Here is a 19,667-nt window from a genome sequence, read left to right on the forward strand (position 1 = left end):
TGTCAATTTTTCTGTTAGCAGTGTATTGATTTTATTATAGTTGCTTTATTATTTATTTTTTTTATTATAGTCTCTCTTCTGATTTTTTTGGGAGTGGGAGTTATTCCTCACCATCCTATTTTTTTCATAATTATTTTCCTATACTTATTATAACAAAAACCAACTGAGGTTTTAACTGAAATTATATAATATTGTATACTGATTCTAACTGGAATTTTATAAGATTACATTAAGAATTTTTTTGAAAATTAATATTTTATAATGTTGTTTTACTCTTTAACTTTGGTGTGTCTCCACATTTTTATATCTTATTTATATTTTGTGTCTTTCATATTGCATAATTCTATGTAATTATTTTTATTATAAATGAAATATTTTTCCAATTTCATTTTTGAAGTACATGTTTGGATAGATAAAATGACTGGTTTCTATATGTCTAAGCTAAATTTAGTCACTTCATTTATTTTTCTTATTCATTCTAGGGTAATTTTTAATACATTTTCTTGTGCTTTTTTGGTATTCAATCACATCATAGACAAGAAGATAAATTTTTTAATCTCTTTGTTTCCAGTTCAGCACCAATTATTCTATTTTGTTATCTCCAATGGTTACATTATTATTAAATTTGCTTTTTAAAAATTCTGTAAGTATTCTTTATTAAATAGTACCTTTCAATTTCCTTTATAAGTAGAATTCTTGTTAAGAATACTCTTTTATTATATCATGCCTTTTCTGCATCTGTTGATATGAACATATATGATTTCCTCTGACAATTTGTTAATGTAGAAGATTATGCTAATAGTTTTCTAAAATGTAATCATCCTTCTAATTAAAGAATATGACTGTTTAATTTTAATGTATTATACTATAAAAGCATGTTGGATTGTTTGCTATTATTTCATTAGAATTTTTCCATATGTACTTATGATACAGATCAATACTTTGGTAATATTTATTATGTTTTAGTATTAAAGTGTTATAAATTAGTATTAGTGTTAAAGTTATATAGATTCATGAAATAAAATGGAGTAATCTATCTTTGTGATATGGAATATTTTGTTATACTGGAACCACTGTTTTCCTCTTTTAGGTTATCTAAGACATAGTTGTGGTTTTTATTTGGTATTTATACCTGCTTTTAAAATAATTTTTAAAAATTTAAAAATAGTTTTAGATTTCCAGAAAGGCTGTGAAATACAGAGAAACCCCATTCATATCCCAAGCTCAGTTTCCCCTATGGTTAACAACTTATATTAGCAGAGTCTATTTGCTATAATTAGTGAACCCATGTTGATACCTTTTTTAGTAACTAAAGTCCAAACTATTTGGATTTCTTTTTTTTTTATTCTATAATTCTTTTTCTTTTCTCATCCAGTATACCACATTACATTTTCTGTTATGTCTACTTAGCTACTTTAGGTTGTGATAGTTTTTCATACTTTGCATGTTTTAGATGATCTTGACAGTTTTGAGGAATACTGCTCAGATATTTTGTAGGATGCCCTTCAATTTACAAATGTCTAATGAGTTCTTCGTGATCAGATGTGTTAATAGATTCTGGGGAAGAAGATCTAGGGGTAAAGTGCCATTTTCATCATTTCATATGAATGACACATTCTATCAACATAACTTATCACTTTGATGTTAATCTTGATCAACCACAGTTGTAGAGGGCTTATCAAGTTTTCTACTATAAAGTTACTTTTTTCCTATTTCAAAAATATATTCTTTGGGAGTAAGTCACTTTGTACAACTGAACTTATGCAGAGGAGAACTATTCTTTCTTCCTTTATGGAGTGTGACTACCTAAATTATTTGGTGTTTGTAATAATTTTATGTTTTAAACTTTCTTAAGGTTTCTTTATGATCAAAGAAAAATTTTAAGTATAAAGTTTAATAATTTTATTATTTAATAGTTATTTTCATTCTATCTGATCTATCAGTTCTGGAAGAAGTACTGAAATATCCAGAAATATCTATTATATTTGCCTTTTAATCAAGTTTTTGTATTTGTATTAGACTTTATGTATTCATTTGTTTTGTCATTTGATGCATAAAATTTTATCATTGTTTTATCATCTTTATAAACTTGACTTGTATACAACTAGATATCTCTCTTACTCTTGCTTACTTCTTTTATCCTTAAATTCCCTATTGTCTTCTACCTTGTTTCAATTTTGTTGGCATTTTCCTGATATAATTGGGTCTGATCCTTTATTTTCAACTGTCATCAAAGTATTTTAGTGACTGTTGTGAAGAGCATCTAAGATTTTAAAAAGAACTCAGTCTGGTAATCTCTTAGGCTTTACTAGTAATTATTATTAATTCTATTTTTTCTCCTTGTCAATGTAGAAGTTCTACTCTAAGGTTTTCATTCTATGGGTTACTTCTTTTCCTGTGCTTAAAATCAGAAACATATTTCTTTACTATTACTTGAAACTAAGACATTATTTCTCTTAATAAGATATTTTATTTCCTACTTAATCTTCTAAGCATCTTTAGAATATTTTCATTTTCTTCATTCTTAGCTCTTCTCTTCCTTATCAGCCATTATGTTTGGGACATGCTGTGTCATGTCTTTCTGCAACTCCTCAATTCCTAGTTTTTATCCAATATTATTTATTATATTATTATTAATTTTTAATTAGTTCTTTATAGACTATAGTTTTTTCACATCTTTTAAGTTTTTTGAATCCTTACTTAGACTTATTTATATAGTTTTGGTCCATCTGTTATCATATATTTGTATTTAAATATTTAGTAATCTGTAATCTGTATATGTCATTCCTTTGCCTACTATAGGGTTGAAGTTGAGGACTCTGATTTCATTCTGATCTTTTCACTTTATAGGTAACTTATTCTGTCAGCTTCTATATAAATTTTTCAGATATGTTCAATGTATGTCACCTCTCAATAATCTCAACTCAATCTTGGTCACTTTAGCCTGAAGTTATAGATTTTGCTCTCCAAGACTATTTTTTTCCTTCCTTCCTTCCTTCCTTCCTTCCCTCTCTCCCTCCTTCCTTCCTTCCTTCCTTCCCTCTCTCCCTCCCTCCCTCCTTCCTTCCTTCCTTCCCTCTCTCCCTCCCCCCTCCTTCCTTCCTTCCTTCTTTCCTTCATTCATTCCTTCTTTCCTTCATTCCTTCCTTCCTTTCTTCCTTCCATCCCTCCTTCCCTCCTTTCCCTCTGCCTGTTTATCTTTTCTGCTTTTATCTTGCATATTATTTGCATATTACTTCTTTTGGACCCATCTGCCAAGTCTGCTATTTCGTCCTTTAGATTTCTGTGTTTTTATATTTATTGCTCTCCATTTTGACATATACCTTTTATTTGGTCTTCCAAGATAATGTGGGTTACAACAATGACTAATCTTCCTTCTTGACTAACTTTCCTTCACTTAATCTACATAGTTGTTTATCTGGGAAATCATGTTTAGCTCTAGAATCTATTTCCTGTATTTCATTAAATTTCTTTTTCTTTTCTTTCTACCAGTGATTGAACCTTGGGGCACTTAACCACATCCCCACCCTTTTTATTTTTTATTTTGAAACAGGGTCTCACTAAATTGCTTCAGACTTTACTAAGTTGCTGAGGCTGACTTTGAACTTGTGATCCTCCTGCCTCAGCCTTCCAAGTTGCTAGGATTACAGGAGCGTGCCACTGTGCCTGGCCAGCTACACTGAAATTTCTTAAGTGCTCTTCTTATTTTGCTAGTTGCCATCTATCTCCTCCAGCAACTTAATTTCATGTTCTGAATTTTATTTGACAAAAATCTTCCTCTCTTTGGAAATGACCTTTATTTATTAGCAATGGGGTCAGACATGCTTGTTGACACTCTCAGTGGCAATAGTTTTGAAAATGGTGGAAGGTAAGTATCCCATGTGAAAGGAAGCCTTTCTTTCATTGCATCTATTGGAACATTTTGAGAACTTAAGGTTTCATGGCTTCAAAAGGCCTTAGAAACAGTTTCAGATACATTAAAGTTGGTAGTGGAGGGGAGAGAAGGCACATTTAGATTATTATATTCCCAGATTCCCTGTGTAAAACTCATTTTTTCAATTACTTTTTAAACCATAGGATTTCAGAAATTCAATTTAATAAACATTTATTAAGCTTTCTATTACACTTGTAAGACTCATAATGATAGCATGATAAGGTAAATTGGTATCATCATCTGATTCTCTAATACATTTTTACTTAGACTTATGACCTTATATATCTTCTTATTAATAATCAGTAGTTAACTGGTACATATGTACTTATTGGTATAGACATATTTGATGTGGCTGGACAAGTAGAAAACCGATTCTTCATGCTATTTATAAAAATCTGGCTTCCTAAGTTCCCAAACTTTTCTTCTTGGCCTCTTTGTTTTCTTTCATCTAACAGAACAGTATTTTTAAAAAAGCTATCAGAAAACATGGATGATTATGAAGATTTTTGGGAGCTGAATTAATTACTGTAATTATAATTTATTTTATTTTTGAAGGAATAGCTACTTATTTGCTTGTTCTATAACATTTTCCCTTTTATTCTGTAGTGCTGGAGCAATAGAACCCAGGCCATGGCCTTGTGCATACTACACACTCTACCATCGAATTACATTTCCAGCTCTGTTTCGTACTATTTTAAAGAATTTTCTACTCTCATAACATTTAAACTACTAAACTGGCATCAAAAGTAATATTATTTGGCTTATATTTCATTATATATTTTGCTGTGCTTCTAATCATAAGTTCAATAAACATAACAATATACTCTTTAAAATGTGCTATGCTAAATGCTGTGAAGAATCCAAAAAATAAATATTCTACACAGTTTAGCATTTCCAAGCAGAGATAAGCTTTGGAAAAAAGTACCTGTATGGGAAATGCAAGGTTTACTTGACCAATATGTAACTTGTGTGACAGTGGAATAGTGGACAATACAGAATAGAATGTATATTGGCTTCCTTGATAAACTTACTTAGTGAGCAACAGGAGATTTGGTTGACCCTAGTACCTCCTTTTCCTCAACAAATGTTTATTCTGAAGAGAACCAGCAGGTAGAAATGAAAATAACTCCAATTTTGAAGTCAAATAAAATATTAGTTCAAATTTAAGTTACATCTCTTATTAATACTGTAGAAATGGTCAGCTAATGTGTGGCTAATTAGCATTAAATATGTTTTGCAGGAATTATGAAGTAGTGAGCCAAAATCTTTGTGCTTGTAGATAATTATAATTTTGTGCTAATGTATTTTGTTTTTTAGCAAATACTCATTCCAGACTATCCAAAAGATGTTTACTACAATGTAAGACAATGGAAATTATTTACTTTTCTCATTTAAAAATATTTTCCAAACCTGACACATGTGTATCATTCTGGTTGCTGAGCCATAAGAAACAAATAACAGCTGGGAAATATGAAGAAGAGCAACCACAGTAATAAGTAAGTAGGTGTTTTCATACTATAAAATATATATGTATTTCATACTAAATATATAAATATATATTATATATACATATTTTATATCTACCTATTTATCTATTGATATATATATCGATAGATAGATTGGGGATTGAAACCAGGTCTTGCTAAATTGCTAAAATGTGGAGGCTGGCTTTGAACTTGTAATCCTTCTGCTTTGGCCTCCCAAGTTACTCAGATTATAGGCATGTGCCACCATGCCTGGCTTTCAAATTTTTTAAAAGACTTTTTGTTAAAATTCTTAGAATTCTATATTCTTAAGAGACTCTGATTGATCAAGTATTACAAATTAGATGTGTCTGCAGGTGGTATAATACTTCAGTGGTGTGATATTCAGATAGAATTTGCCTTGGAAATCCAAAATCACTAAAGTTCTGCCATTGGTAAGTTAAGCATTCCTGTGAAGTCCTTGAGGAAAGAACATTGACCAAGGAGGCAGGGAAGATGTAAAGAACCACTGTATTTCCAGTTGGCACTTCAGACACAATTTCCTTTTAGGGATCTATGAATGAGCTAGCAGAGACTCTATAAAGAACTTCCTTTGTCTAAGTTAGTTTAGACTCAATGGCCCAAAAACCCAAATTAGACAGAAAGCAGATAAAGCATTACAACTACCATTTCAAATTTTAAACCTAAATATATTAAAGGGAAGAGTAGTCTAGGTTGCTGAGCAGCCAGAGAAGGGTATGAGTCTGCACCAGTGTTTATAGCAATTGTCTTGACATGCATTTGCTCTCTGAGTTAACAGTCTGGTTTGAGTCATCAAGGGTAAATGAGGTCCTAAGGAATATCTGATAGTATTAAAACAAGCACCACTGGATCATCCTCTGAAGCATATGGATTTTTCTCCTTTAACCTCTGTAACATTTTTCCTCATATATAGTAAATACTAGATTTTCTCAGTGGCAATATGGGGAAGCTTGGGAAAATAAGTTTAAAATAACATGCAGAGAACTATGAGGGTTTCTGTAAGAATGAAATAAGAACCAAAGTCAGTCACAAAGAATTACTGATCCTTACCTATTCTTCAGTAGGAAGAGGTTTCTAAAATACTGCAATACTGGATCTCTTACTATTTTATATACCTTGCTTTTTACCTGGTCTTTAGGATTATTTCATGGGTTTTTCCTCATATGAGAACGTCTAAGTACAAGGACTTTCCTATATCTTTGTGACCCTATAACTTAGCAAGGTTTTGAACTTATGGAATACACCAACAAGCATTTTAAAATGAGTAAATAAATTACTCAGGTAGCTACTGATTAGGAAAAAAAGGGATTAAGAGACACATCATTTAGAAGCACATAGCCTTATATATATTCTAATATATGAAGAGTATTCTATATAATTGTGGCACAATTAAGCCAAAGTAAATAGTGCACAGAATTGAGAAGTGAATTAGGTATCACTGAGTATAAATGCATTAAAATTTGTAGTAGGGACAAATTCAAATACTATAGCTCTTTGGGTGGCAATTCATGGTCAAGGCAGGATTTGTCTAAACCTTTAAGTATGTTTAGAATCTAGATAAGATTTTTTTTTTTTTTTTTGGACGGGCAAACTGAGACAAGCAGAACTGGATTCTGACATTGACTTCTTAAGCCCTTTGCAGAAACCAGATTAGTTTTGCTCATGGTTGGGTGATTCATCAGTTTAGTGCGGGTGGACTGGGATTTTTCTCATGGCTTCGCTTTCCTTTATAAACAGAGATAAATCAATGTTGCTGTTGCCTGGCATTTGACAATAGAAACAACTTTCAGTCACTTGCACTTGCCTTGGTTCAATTGGTGAACTTTTCTTCTGGTTCCTGATTTCATCTCACTTCCCCGCTTGACCTGCGATGGGTTTCTCTTAGCAGAGATGATCTTAGCAGAGGTGATCTTTTTCGGTGGGTGCGAGTTAGCTATGGTAAGAGTGGAGAGCAAGCTTGTGGAACCCAGACTCTGCTCTGCCATACTCGTTTTTCTATCATAATTTTTGCTGTGTCTCTTCCCGGCCAACCTGATTTACAGGAGAAACAGATGAGGGCCAGGCTAGCCCTCAACTCCCTTCTAACGCGTTTTTCAGGGCTTTTCTGTACACCGAGAACACCGGGACACACAGCACTAACGGTTGCGAGAAAAGCTCCAAAGCTACATTTCCACATCCTCGAAGAAGCAGAAGGTGGAGGGAGGGCATGAGGGGACATTCAGTGCGCATGCTCCAAGGGAAAGTAGCGCCACAGAGTCCGCCCCCAAACTTCCGGGCCAGAGAGAAGTGGGCGAGGCCAAGTCCGGAAGCTCCCTGTCGCGAGAGCTTAAACTCAGGAGTTGTTCCTCCTCCATCGAGTGTCTGAGTTCTTAGCTGGTTGACATGATGGTGTGGGAAGTCTCATCTGTGGTTGCTCTCCCTTCAACTTGACCATGGGGCTAGAAATCCACTTTGGGGAAATCTGACACCAATAAGCGGGTCTGGAGATAGTTCCTTTGCTAGCTTCTGGGTTTGAGTGATTTCTCCCCGGGCCTCCGATTAGTGTTTGCCTGCATTTGCTCCACACACCTTTAGCCAACTTGTTTTCACCTTCCACGGTCCTGTCCAGCCTCGTTATGTATGACCGGGCTCCCCGTTTGCTCAGATTGGCTGAAGGTGGCAGCACTGAGGAGCATGTGGGTCCTGGATCCTACCAGGTACTTTCCTTGAAGCGACAGGCAACAGGTAAGATATAGGAAAGGCCAGTTTTCCTGGGTCAAACAACTAACAGCCTGCTCGGCTTCTGTGTGCTTGGGAGTTAAATAAAGTGAAATGATGCCACTTAATAAATGGAAGAAAAAGTAATTAGGGAAAATGCTACATCTAGAAGATTAGTTTCCTGTCTCTGTTGACTATATAATCCAAATCCTGTGTACTCTGTCTCTGTGTCTCTCTCAGTCTCTATCTCTCATTTTTTGTAGTCCTGTGTGCCTCACACACTTTCCCTTCAGTTAATCAGATATTTATTTGCAAAGATGTAACTTTTATATTCTTATTTCACAGTTTCACTTAAAGATAGTCCAATCAATTTTTTTTCAGACAAATTATCTGACCATCCTCTCTTGAAACACGTTTCACAAGAGGGTCTTTTCCTGCATTCTGTAAAGAAGTTAAATTCTTGAGAGGTGGAGTGGGCTGGATAATTTAAATAGCTACTTGTTTGCAGTTAGTGACTTAGGCCAAACTTTTAACAAATATTTCCAACTTGCTTTCTACTTTTTCTATTCTGATGATTTTCGAGAGCCTAATACCATCCAAATTATAATTTTTTCCCTTGGTTGACCCACATTTTCCCCTATAAATTCACTACATCTGTATTCTTAAACAGATGTCAGAATCATTTTTTTCTGTTAACATGAGTTGATCAGCTTAGGGTTGGTATAGGTTTCTTTGGGTGCAGTAAAACTTGTCAGCTGTCGATATTTTAAATCTTGATTTTTTTCTGCTTTTTAGTACCCAATTTCAGTATTTTAGAAGTTTGTTATGCATATATTTTAATGCAGTTGAGCTATTAGAAACATTTACTCCCCAACAACCTACTGGTGACTAATAACTGCCCCAAATGCTCACAGCTCTGATACTTTGTGATCCTTATTTTGATACAGTTGACCATTTTCTTCATAGAAACACTTCTTCCCAGGTATCTTTAACAGCATCATTTCTGTTGCTACCCCTGCCCTACATTTTTTTTTTTTACTGTGCCAATAATTAACTTACTACCCCTTGGCTTTAAATCTGTGGTTCACTATTTTGCTTGTAATAATGATGCTGGGCCCTGTAAACATTTCTCCTTTGCCAGTTGTAAGAGGTTCCACTTAGAAGTCCCTGGAGGAAGGGTATTTTCCTCCTGGTTCCAGTGTGCTTTCTATTTTCTTGCTTCCAAGGTGCTCTTATGCGAAGAACACCCAACAGTGCTCACCCCAACAAGTTTTAGTGGACACTCCAGTGGGCACCTTCCCAGACAAGGTCTTGCTGTGCCCCCAAATGGATTGCTGGTAACTTAGTAGCATTTCTAAGTATGGCTTCCTGTTTGTCTACCTTGACCTGCAGCGACTTGCCAAACATCTTCAGCATTCAGTGGAGACCTCTCTGTCATTCCCTTTTATTTTATGGTCACCATTGGCTAGCACAGTCAGTTTAGAAGATGGAGTACCTTCAACCTGGGTGATATCTGAGAATAGTTTCTTTTTTGACTCAGAATTCCCAGTTTTATCATCCACATCTAGGAGAAAAATATAGTCTGTTTTTCTAACAGTTTTCTCCACAACATTATCAAAGTCCTTTGCCTCCAGTGTGGTAATGAAGTCTCACTTTATTTCTTCCTTAATTTCTGGAGTTGGCTCTTATTGCAAGACTGAGGTGAGCCATTATATACTGCTGCAACTGCCCAAGATAAGTTACTACGGTTCACTTTTTTTCTTTACATTGCTGAAAAGGATTTGTCCTTTGTATTAATAAGTAAGATTAAGTATTTTTTTTATCATTTTATTCAAAGTTATAGCTGGTAAGATTCAAATTGAGATTTTTTGATTTCAAGTCATACACTCTTTTAACTATCCCATACATCTTAATTTTCAGATCATGTCCCAGAATAATTTTTGAAAGAATATACTAAAAGAGGTCAGAATAATTCCCATAAAAAGATATTATTATCAGGCAAATGAAATCACCTGACTGAAGATTGAGTACTGCTTCCATCAATCACTTGGAAATAGCTCTGTCAACCAAACTACAACATTTAGCACTGCTGTTATGAAAAATACAGACATATTCCCTGAATTAGGTAGGGAAGGTGGCCACATGGATTACCATATTTACAGAATACCACACTCTTAATTTTAAACATAATCTGAAGTTAAGAAGTGTAACTGACTATAGGCAAAACTACTGGTGACTAGCCTAGAAAATATAAAAATTATGTGAAAGGAGCCAACAGGCCCATAATAAACTAAATGCCTACTACTTGGAGAATCTAAAAGTGTTCAGAGAACTAACCCTGCTTTCAAAGAGTTTAATAGAAACTCCAAGACACTCATAAGGATAAGTTGACATATGAGCTACGCTGTTGGCTAGGTAAATTTAAGTCAAACATCAATCCTTTGTTGCATTGTGTAGCTTCCCTATTGTTTTGGAAAAGTATCTAACACATGGTTAAATAGTGAATCAGGAAATCATTTTTCCCAATCTTGTACCAATCCTTCACAGTCTTCTTTAAAGATTTTATTTTTTTCTAAATACCTTTAAAATATGTATATACTGGGCATTCCATCTTTTGCTTGTTGCTTTTCTCATATCTAGAAACTCAGCTGCTTCTAGAAACTCAACTGCTGAATGATTCTGATCATTCAGGTGAAAATATTGAGATTTAGATCTCCAAGATGAGCTTTTCTTTTGATATTAAGGCCTTTAGCATTGTTAGTTACTTCTTTGGACATATCAATCTGGATGGTCTCTGGCACCTGAAATTCCAAGTGTTTGAACTCATTGTTTTCCCCACCAATAGTGGCCCCTTTAAAAAAGTTCCCTATCTATTCATCTGTTGTACACTTCAAGCTTTGGAACCATTCCAGCTTCCTCCTCTGCCTAATCATTCCTGTTGATCGTTAAGACCTATCCATTCTATTTTCACAGTCTTTCTGAAATTGGTTCCCTCTTTCCATTTAACTGCCTCTTAGTTCAAGTCCTCATTATTTTATTTTGAACCAAACCAATAAAATATTATGTATTTCTTTTATTTCAGTCTCCAGTCCATCTTCTTGTGGCTAGAGTGATCTTTCTATGATATACTTATTTATTTGTTAAAAAGAAAACAACTTGTGAAACACCAAGTTTAAAAATATAAACTCTTTAATATGATAAATAATGTTCTTCATGTTCTTATTCCTAACTTGGTCTCCCACTTAACCTGATATTTCTAGGCATCCATAATTCCTCCTACACTTGAATTACATTTCAGCAGTTCCAACTTTGCAATTTTCATAAGTTCATGCATGCTCACTTTTGTGTTTTTTACCTGTTAATAATATTCTCAGTATACTCTGTCTTCTTCACCTGGCTAATTCCTATTATTATCATTGTAAACATTTCAATATTCTTTTATTTTTACTTGTGCTCAGTATTTCATATGTACTCTCAGTGTATTGACAGAAGTCTATGTAATTAATTTTGTAATACTTGAATGAGGGTGTTATGAATGGCTTTATTGATTCTTTGTTTCCCACTTATGTATATAGAGTATATTTATTTTGCCATCGACATAATAATATATTGGATACATGAGGTTGTGTGCTTGCTTTTAACATTTTTAAATGAATTTTAGTACTTTCTCATTATTTTTACAATTATTGGGTAGATTCAGTTAGGTGCTCTGCCATGTTCTGATGACAACTGCCTCAGAACTAGCCTTGAGTTTAGCTTTCTTAGTTTTCATATTTGTTTATCTTATACTATGATAATGAATGTATGAACTTAAAAATACACCTTTGTGAGGTATAATAATGTTTGTATAGAAATTTGCACAAAATATAAATATAGAGGTTTTTTTTTGGTGAAAGGTCAATTCAAGAAATGGAACATTGCCAAGCTTTCCTTTTTAGTCATAATCCTTTTACCTGCAGGTAAGCACTATTCCACAGATAAGCACTTCAGGTAAGCACTATCTTGATTTTTATAGTATTGCTTCCTGCTTTTCTTTATGAATTATTAAATCCTTTTATTATTATGAATCATTTTTCTTTTTCCTGATACTTCTTGTTCTAAAATCTGCTTTGTTGAGTTTTAATATAGTCACTCTAGCTTTCATTGAGTGTTGGATGCATCATGCATCTTTCCCATCATTTTATTATTTTATTTTTGAAGTACTGATGATTGAACTTAGCATACTACAGGGACATAGCCACATCAATGTTTATAGCAGCACAATTCACAATAGCTAAACTGTGGAATGAACCTAGATGCCCTTCAATAGATGAATGGATAAAGAAAATGTGGTGTATACATACACATGGAATATTACTCAACTTTAAAAGAGACTAAAATGATAGCATTTGTAGGTAAATGGATAGAGATGGAGAATATAATGCTAAGTGAAATTAGCCAATCCCAAAAAACCAAATGCCAAATGTTTTCTCTGATTTAAGGCTGCTTATTCATAATGTGGTGGTGGAGATGCATGGAGCATTAGATGAACTCTAGATAGGGCAAAGGGGAAAATGGGAGGGGGGTTCATGGGGGTAGTAAGACAGTGGAATGAGATGGACATCATTACCCTATGTACATGTATGAATGGTGTGACTCTAGTTTGTGTACAACTGGAGATATGAAAAATTGTGTTGTATATGTGTAATATGAATTGTAATGCATTCTGATGTCATATATAACAAATTAAAATTGAAAATGAAAAAAGCAAACAAAACCTCCTAATATAAACAAATAATTCTTGATTCATTTGCATCTCAATACATGTGGGCCTCAAAAAATGTTTAAAATAAGGTATCATCTACTATTAATTGAGATTAGTAAGATTTTATATTAAACTAATTATCATGATAAATCCTTACTGTAGCACACATTTTTCTTTAGGGTACCAGATTTAGTGTTCAAGTTATGAGTGCTCACTGTTAAATATAGCTGTTCTATTCTTTCCCATCTGTTTCAATGTACATATTGCTTAAGTGATATTAGTTCTCTATATAGTTTATAAATTTTTTATAAATTAGTTTTTGGTAGACTACACAAATTTGTCTGATTTTATGATTCTTTGTTCCAATGAAGTTTGCATCTTGGGTTTGTAAATCTTTGTTTAAAGTCCAGGAATCAAGAAATATTTACTGAGTACCAACTAGATGCTAAGGCAAGGAGACAATACCAGTGCATGTGTTGAAATTCTGCTGTACATCTACTTGAAATTCTCTTTGTATAGGCTATTTATATATGTTTATGAATATATAAGTTTATATATGCTGTATATATGCTTATATATGCTATTTTCTATAACTAATATATTCTATTTCAAATAGTAAAGCAATGATCTTCTGAGGGTAAAAATGTTTTATCAGTTAAATATAAATACCACTTTCATGCCAAACAAATATGATTAGAAGACAAAAGTCTTTTGTATTTTATTTTCTTTAGGCATTTTTTTTCTGTTGTTCAGTAAGTCCACTCCTTTAGGTTCTTATTTTAATATATTAATAAAATCTGATATTATAATAATAACTTCTGTGGTAGCCATTAATTCTAAAAATATAGTCTTAATGTTAAGAGTACTATATGATTACATGCTTTTGTTTTTTTCTCCAAAATCTTTGGAATCCTATTGAATCAGCCAGTGATGCAATTTTTTTTTAATAGGTGGCTGTGCACCATTTCTTTCTTCAAGTACCAGAGAAAGTACTTTTACTATTGCTTCTGACACTGAAAAAGCTGTTCCAGGTCCAGGGCACTACAATGTTTCAGAAGCTCAGGTACATTTATATTGTTATTGTCTTGATTAATAAAGGCTCATGATTTTTTCCCTCTGGTAGTCTAAAATATCATTGACATATTTTATCCTTATAATAATCTTATTTTTCTTTTCAATCCATATTTTATAATTAAAATAAAATAAAATAAATGCATTTGATGTTGATTGCCTGATTGGGTAGTATTCATTGTTCCATGTCTTCTATAAGACACAAAACATTATTACATGCTATGTGGTCCATGAGATTAGGTGATTAAGAGTCTTGAGTGGATTATGGTTCCTTGACAATATCCTGGTCAGGCTCTTGAGATTGTACAGAAACAAGAGACAGATGAGACAATGGCAATGACTTTAGCTTTGGAGTACGATACAAAAATCAATTTTTGGTCAAGTCACGTAGAAGAGGGATGGCAGTAGAGTGAAGAGGTTAGTTTTAGTGCCATATTCTAAAGCTATAGTCATTGCCATTGTCTCATCTGTCTTCTGTTTTTGTACAGTCTTGAGTCTATGACCAGAATATCTTCAAGGGTCCCCATTCATGTTCATAAGTGGTGGCTATAACTCCAGTATCCTCATAATCATGAATATCAACTTTTACCCTTTTGAAACTTATTTGAATTAGATGGCTATTAGTTGATAATTTTCTAATTCTGGAGTATGCACATATGTTCCATAATGAGCCATGTAAGATTCCTCCAGAGTGTTCTATGCATTAAACAATGTTTAAAACTAATGTAAGCATAAAATAAAACTTTGCCAATAAGTGACATAAATCTTGCTGGAAATTATCAATATGTTATTTATGAAAATAACTGATCCTAAGCAAACTTGAAAGGTTTGCTTTTTAACTGCAATATGAATGCCAACATTTAAAAAGCTCATTTCAGAAAAATGTTTTCCAATAGCCTGGAAAGCATATACTCTATTCCTTCTTCACAACTTTGGAAATTCCTCTCTTTGATTTCTGTTTTTAAACGGCATTTTCTTGTATTGTCTTAGAGTGCTCTAAGTACAGTATACTTTAGTTTGAGTTCAAAGTTAAAACTTGACAATTCATTGTCCTCTTTTACTAGAACTGTGTTTTTAATCAAAGGTCTTAACTTTCTCAGGTTGGGTTTTTTTTTTTTTTTTTTTTTTTTTTTGGTGCTACTAGGGATTGAACTCAGGGCCTTGCACATGCTAGGTAAGCACTCTACCTCTGACCTATATCCCCAGTCTCTCCCCTTTTTTTCAGGTTGTTCTTAAAGCTGTTTGTTTATAATATTTAATACTTGTCAAGTAGAAGTTAATTATAAAGCACTTCTTTTAATTATTCAATAAATAATTTTCTTTCCATATTAGTGTAATATAAAAGGAGGCTGTAGTCTACAAAACCGAGAGAAACGTTTTAAGAAGTTTATTTCAGACAATCCAGGACCTGCAAGCTATGATCAGTCTTATCCTAGAACGTTAAAGATCCTGAACAGAAAAGGACTAGAAACTAAAGTGAGTCTTCAATCAGTATGTTGCTATTTTATATTATGCTTCTAATGACATTTCTTTTATTTAAAATGAAATAGAAAAGGTTTAAGTGATGTTAAGTACACTTAAAATGACATACTATAACCAGGTGCAGTAACTCATGCTTGTAATCCCAGTGGCTTAGGAGGCTGAGACAGGAGGATCCTGAGTTCAAAGAGAGCCTCAGCAAAAGCAAGGCACTAAGAAACTCAGTGAGACCCTGTCTGTAAAATATAAAATACGCTGGGGATGTGGCTCAGTGGTCGAGTGCCTCTGAGTTCAATCCCCTGTAACAAAAACAAAAAAGTCATTATAAAAATTAGTAAATTTGCTAATATCCATATTATAGTTTATAATTTAATGTTCAATGATGTTTATAAAGTTCAGTTTTTAAGAGTTTTACCATCTGACTTCATTTTTGCTCTTGATAAATCTGTAATTATTTCCAATGTCTTTGTTGAATTAGTAAGGTAATATTAAATACCATCTGTTTAACTATATATAGAGTATTTATATAGAAAGTGTTTACCTGTATATAGAGGAGACTGTGTTCAAAGTACTGTTAATAATACAGAGAAATTAAGAACATCATTTCTGAATTAAAAAAGCTTCATGTTTAGATGGGTAGCTTCTAATTCAAGGCTAAATGAATGATCATGTCAGTAAATGTCACAGGAATTTAGAGAAGGGAGGGAATAGGAAAAGAATTGACTGACTTTAAAGAATGATTCACTAAGGGACATAAGACCTGCCGAAATTGAACCAGGGTGATGTAGAAAATTTAAAAAGATGAATTTTCAGTAATTAAATTGAAGATGCCAACAAAAGCCTTCCAACAAAGAAAAGCCCAGGATCAGATGGATTCTCAGCCAAGTTCTACCAGACCTATAGAGAAGAACTAACACCACTAATACCATTCTTCTTCAAATTATTCCATGAAATAGAAAAGGAGGGAACCATTGCAAACTCATTCTACGAAGCTAGTATTACCCTGGTACCAACACCAGACAAAGATACATCAAGCAAAGAAAACTTCAGACCAATATCCTTGATAAACATAGATACAAAAATTCTTAATAAAATATTAGCAAACCACACACCAAAACACATTAAAAATATAGTGCACCATGATCAAGTGGGTTTTATCACAGGAATGCAAGTTTGGTTCAACATATGGAAATCAATTAATGTAATTCACCACACAAATAGATTTGAAGACAAAAATTACATGATTATCCCAATAGATGCAGAAAAAGCATTTGACAAAATATAGCATCCATTCATGTTTAAAACACAAGAAAAACTAGGGATGGTAAGAACATACCAGAATATTGTAAAAGTTACATATGACAAACCAAAGGCCAACATCATTTAAAAGGAAAAAAAGTTGAAAGCATTCTGTCTAAAAACTGGAATAAGACAGGGATACCCACTTTCACCACTTCTATTCAAGGTAGTCCTTGAAACTCTAGCCAAAGCAATTAAAATGAAAGAAATTAAAGGGATACAAATAGGAAAAGAAGAGCTCAAACTATCTGTTTGCTAATGACATAATCCTATATTTAGAAGACCAAAAACAACAACAACAACAAACTTCATTATAAAATTTCTAGAACTCATAAATGAATTCAGCAAATTAGGATACAAAATTAACACCCATAAATCATTGCATTCCTATATTCCAATGATGAATCAGCTGAAAGAGAAATTAGGAAAACTATTCCATTCACAATAGCCTCAACAAAACAAAACAAAACTTGGGAATCTGGGAATTGATTTAACAAACGAGGTAAAAGACCACTACAATGAAAACTACAGGCCACAAAGAAACAAATTGAAGAAGACCTTAGAAGAAGGAAAGATCTCCCATGTTCTTAGATAGGCTGAGTTAATATTGTCAAAATGGCCATACTAACAAATGTGTTATACAGATTTAATGCAATTCCTATTAAAATTCCAATGACATTCTTTATAGAAATAGAAAAAGCAGTCATAAAATTTATTTGGAAAAAATAAGAGGCCTAGAATAGGCAAAAAATGAAGCAGGAGGCATCACAATACTAGACCTTAAATTATGCTACAGAGCTATAGTATTTGCACCAAAACAGGCATGAAGACCAATGCAATAGAACAGCCACAAAAATACAGTTATCTCATACTAGACAAAAGTGCCAAAAACATACACTGGATAAAAGATAGCCTCTTCAATAAATGGTGCTGAGAAAACTGAGATTCCATATGGAATAGAATGAAATTTAATCCCTATTTCTCACCCTGCACAAAACTCAAAGTGGATCAAAGACTTTGGTATTAGATCAGAAACCCTGCAACTACAGATTATATAGATCCAACACTCCAATATGTTGGCTTAGGAACTGACTTCCTTAATTGGATTCCTAAAGCATGAGAAGTAAAATAAAAAAAATCAGTAATTGGAATGGCATCAAACTAAAAAGCTTCTTTCTAGCAAAGGATACAAGAGCAGGAAGAGAGAGCCTACAGAATGGGGGAAAATCTTTGCTATTTGCACCACAGATAGAGCATTAATATCCAGGATATATAAAGAACTCAAAAAACTTAACACCAAAAATAAATAAAACAATAAATGAGCAAAGGAACTGAACAGACACTTCTCAAAAGAAGAAATATGAATGGTCAACAAATATATAAAACGTTAAATATCTCTAGCAATTAGAGAAATGTAAATTAAAACTACACTGAGATTTCATCTCACTCCAACCAGAATGGCAATTATCAAGAATACAAGTTATAATATATGTTGGTGAGGATGTAGGGAAAATTGCTGGTGGGGCTGCAAATTGGTGCAACTCTGGAAAACAATATGGAGATTTTTCAAAAAAACCCAAAAAACAAAAAACTAGGAATGAAACCATCATTTGACCCTGTTATCCCATTACTTGGTGTATATCCAAAGGAGTTAAAATGTGCATACTACAGTGACAGAGCCACATCGGTGTTTATAGCAGCACAGTTCACAATAGGTAAGATATGGAACCAACCTAGATGCCCATCAACAGATGAATGGATAAAGAAATTGTGGTATATATACACAATGAATACTACTATTTCATAAAGAAGAATGAGCTCGTGCAGTGGTGCACACTTTTAATCCCAGTGGCTTAGGACACTGAGGCAGGAGGATTGCGAGTTTAAAGTCAGCCTCAGCAACTTAGTCCCTAAGCAACTTACCAAGACTCTCTTTAAATAAAATGTAAAAATGGTTGGGAATGTGGCTCAGTGGTTAAGTGTTCCTGAGTTCAATCCCTGGTGTTAAAATAAATAAATAAATAAAAGAAGGAAATTTTATGACATTTTCTGGTAAATGGAAGGATTTGGAAACTGCTGTGCTAAGTGAAATAAGCTAATCCAAAACAAACAAACAAACAAATAAATAAATAGCTAGCACATATTTTCTCTGATAGTGCAACTAAACCAAAGGGGAAGAATAGAAGTTCATAAGATTAGACCAAGGGGAATGAATGGAAGAGAGGGGGGATAGGAATAAAAAATTCAATGAAAAGAATCTGACATAATTTTCCTATGTACATATATGAATATACCACAATCAATCTTACCATTGTGTGCATCCACAGGAATAGGGCCCTAATTAGAATAAGATATATTGCATGCATTTATAATTTTATCAAAATGGATTCTACTGTCATGTATAACTAAAAAGAACCAGTAAAAGAAAAAAGGAAAAAGAAAAAAGCATGTTTCACTAAGTAGTTAAAAACATTAAGATTGATAAATCCACATGAATGAAGATATTGAGGTGTTTAGTAGCATGATATGTTCAGAGCAGTACAGAGTTCTTTGGAATATTTGTAGTACAGGATTTAAGGGAAAGCAGCAGGAGGATGGGATGAGGAAGGAGATAAGGGCTGTATTTTGGAAAGCCTTGACATGCCAAAAACACCATTTGAAAGTACAACTTGATAATTAATCTCAAAATATCATTAAAATCACTTTTTTGTTTCTATTTCCATGCAACATTATATTGTAGACATTTTTCTGCTATGTAGCCTTCATAATTAGTGTATTTATACAAGACAACAGTAATATGGAGATAAATCAGGAGTTTCAAGGAATGAAGTCAGGAAATATTATTGAAAAATAAAAAGTTTGTTTTTCTATGGCAGGTACTATAATAGTGTTTGTGTGGCATTTTTTTCTTTTTGAATTAATAATTTTTGCTTTACTA

At 33.2% G+C, this 19,667-nt stretch overlaps 1 protein-coding gene across 1 annotated transcript in view; it reads left to right on the forward strand.

Annotated features, from left to right (window-relative positions):
* Positions 1 to 8,054: 8,054 nt before the first annotated feature.
* Positions 8,055 to 19,667, forward strand: part of STPG2 (sperm tail PG-rich repeat containing 2) — a gene marked incomplete at both ends in the record, with an annotated part of 313,074 nt that continues 301,461 nt past the window's right edge. Inside the window, 2 exons of the mRNA XM_081304686.1 lie at positions 8,055 to 8,163; positions 13,831 to 13,943. Coding sequence (XP_081160812.1) covers positions 8,055 to 8,163; positions 13,831 to 13,943 — 222 coding nt within the window. The remainder of the gene's footprint in view (positions 8,164 to 13,830; positions 13,944 to 19,667) is intronic.

This window comes from Spermophilus citellus (assembly GCF_964194105.1).
Source record: "Spermophilus citellus genome assembly, chromosome: 8".
NCBI lineage: Eukaryota > Metazoa > Chordata > Mammalia > Rodentia > Sciuridae > Spermophilus > Spermophilus citellus.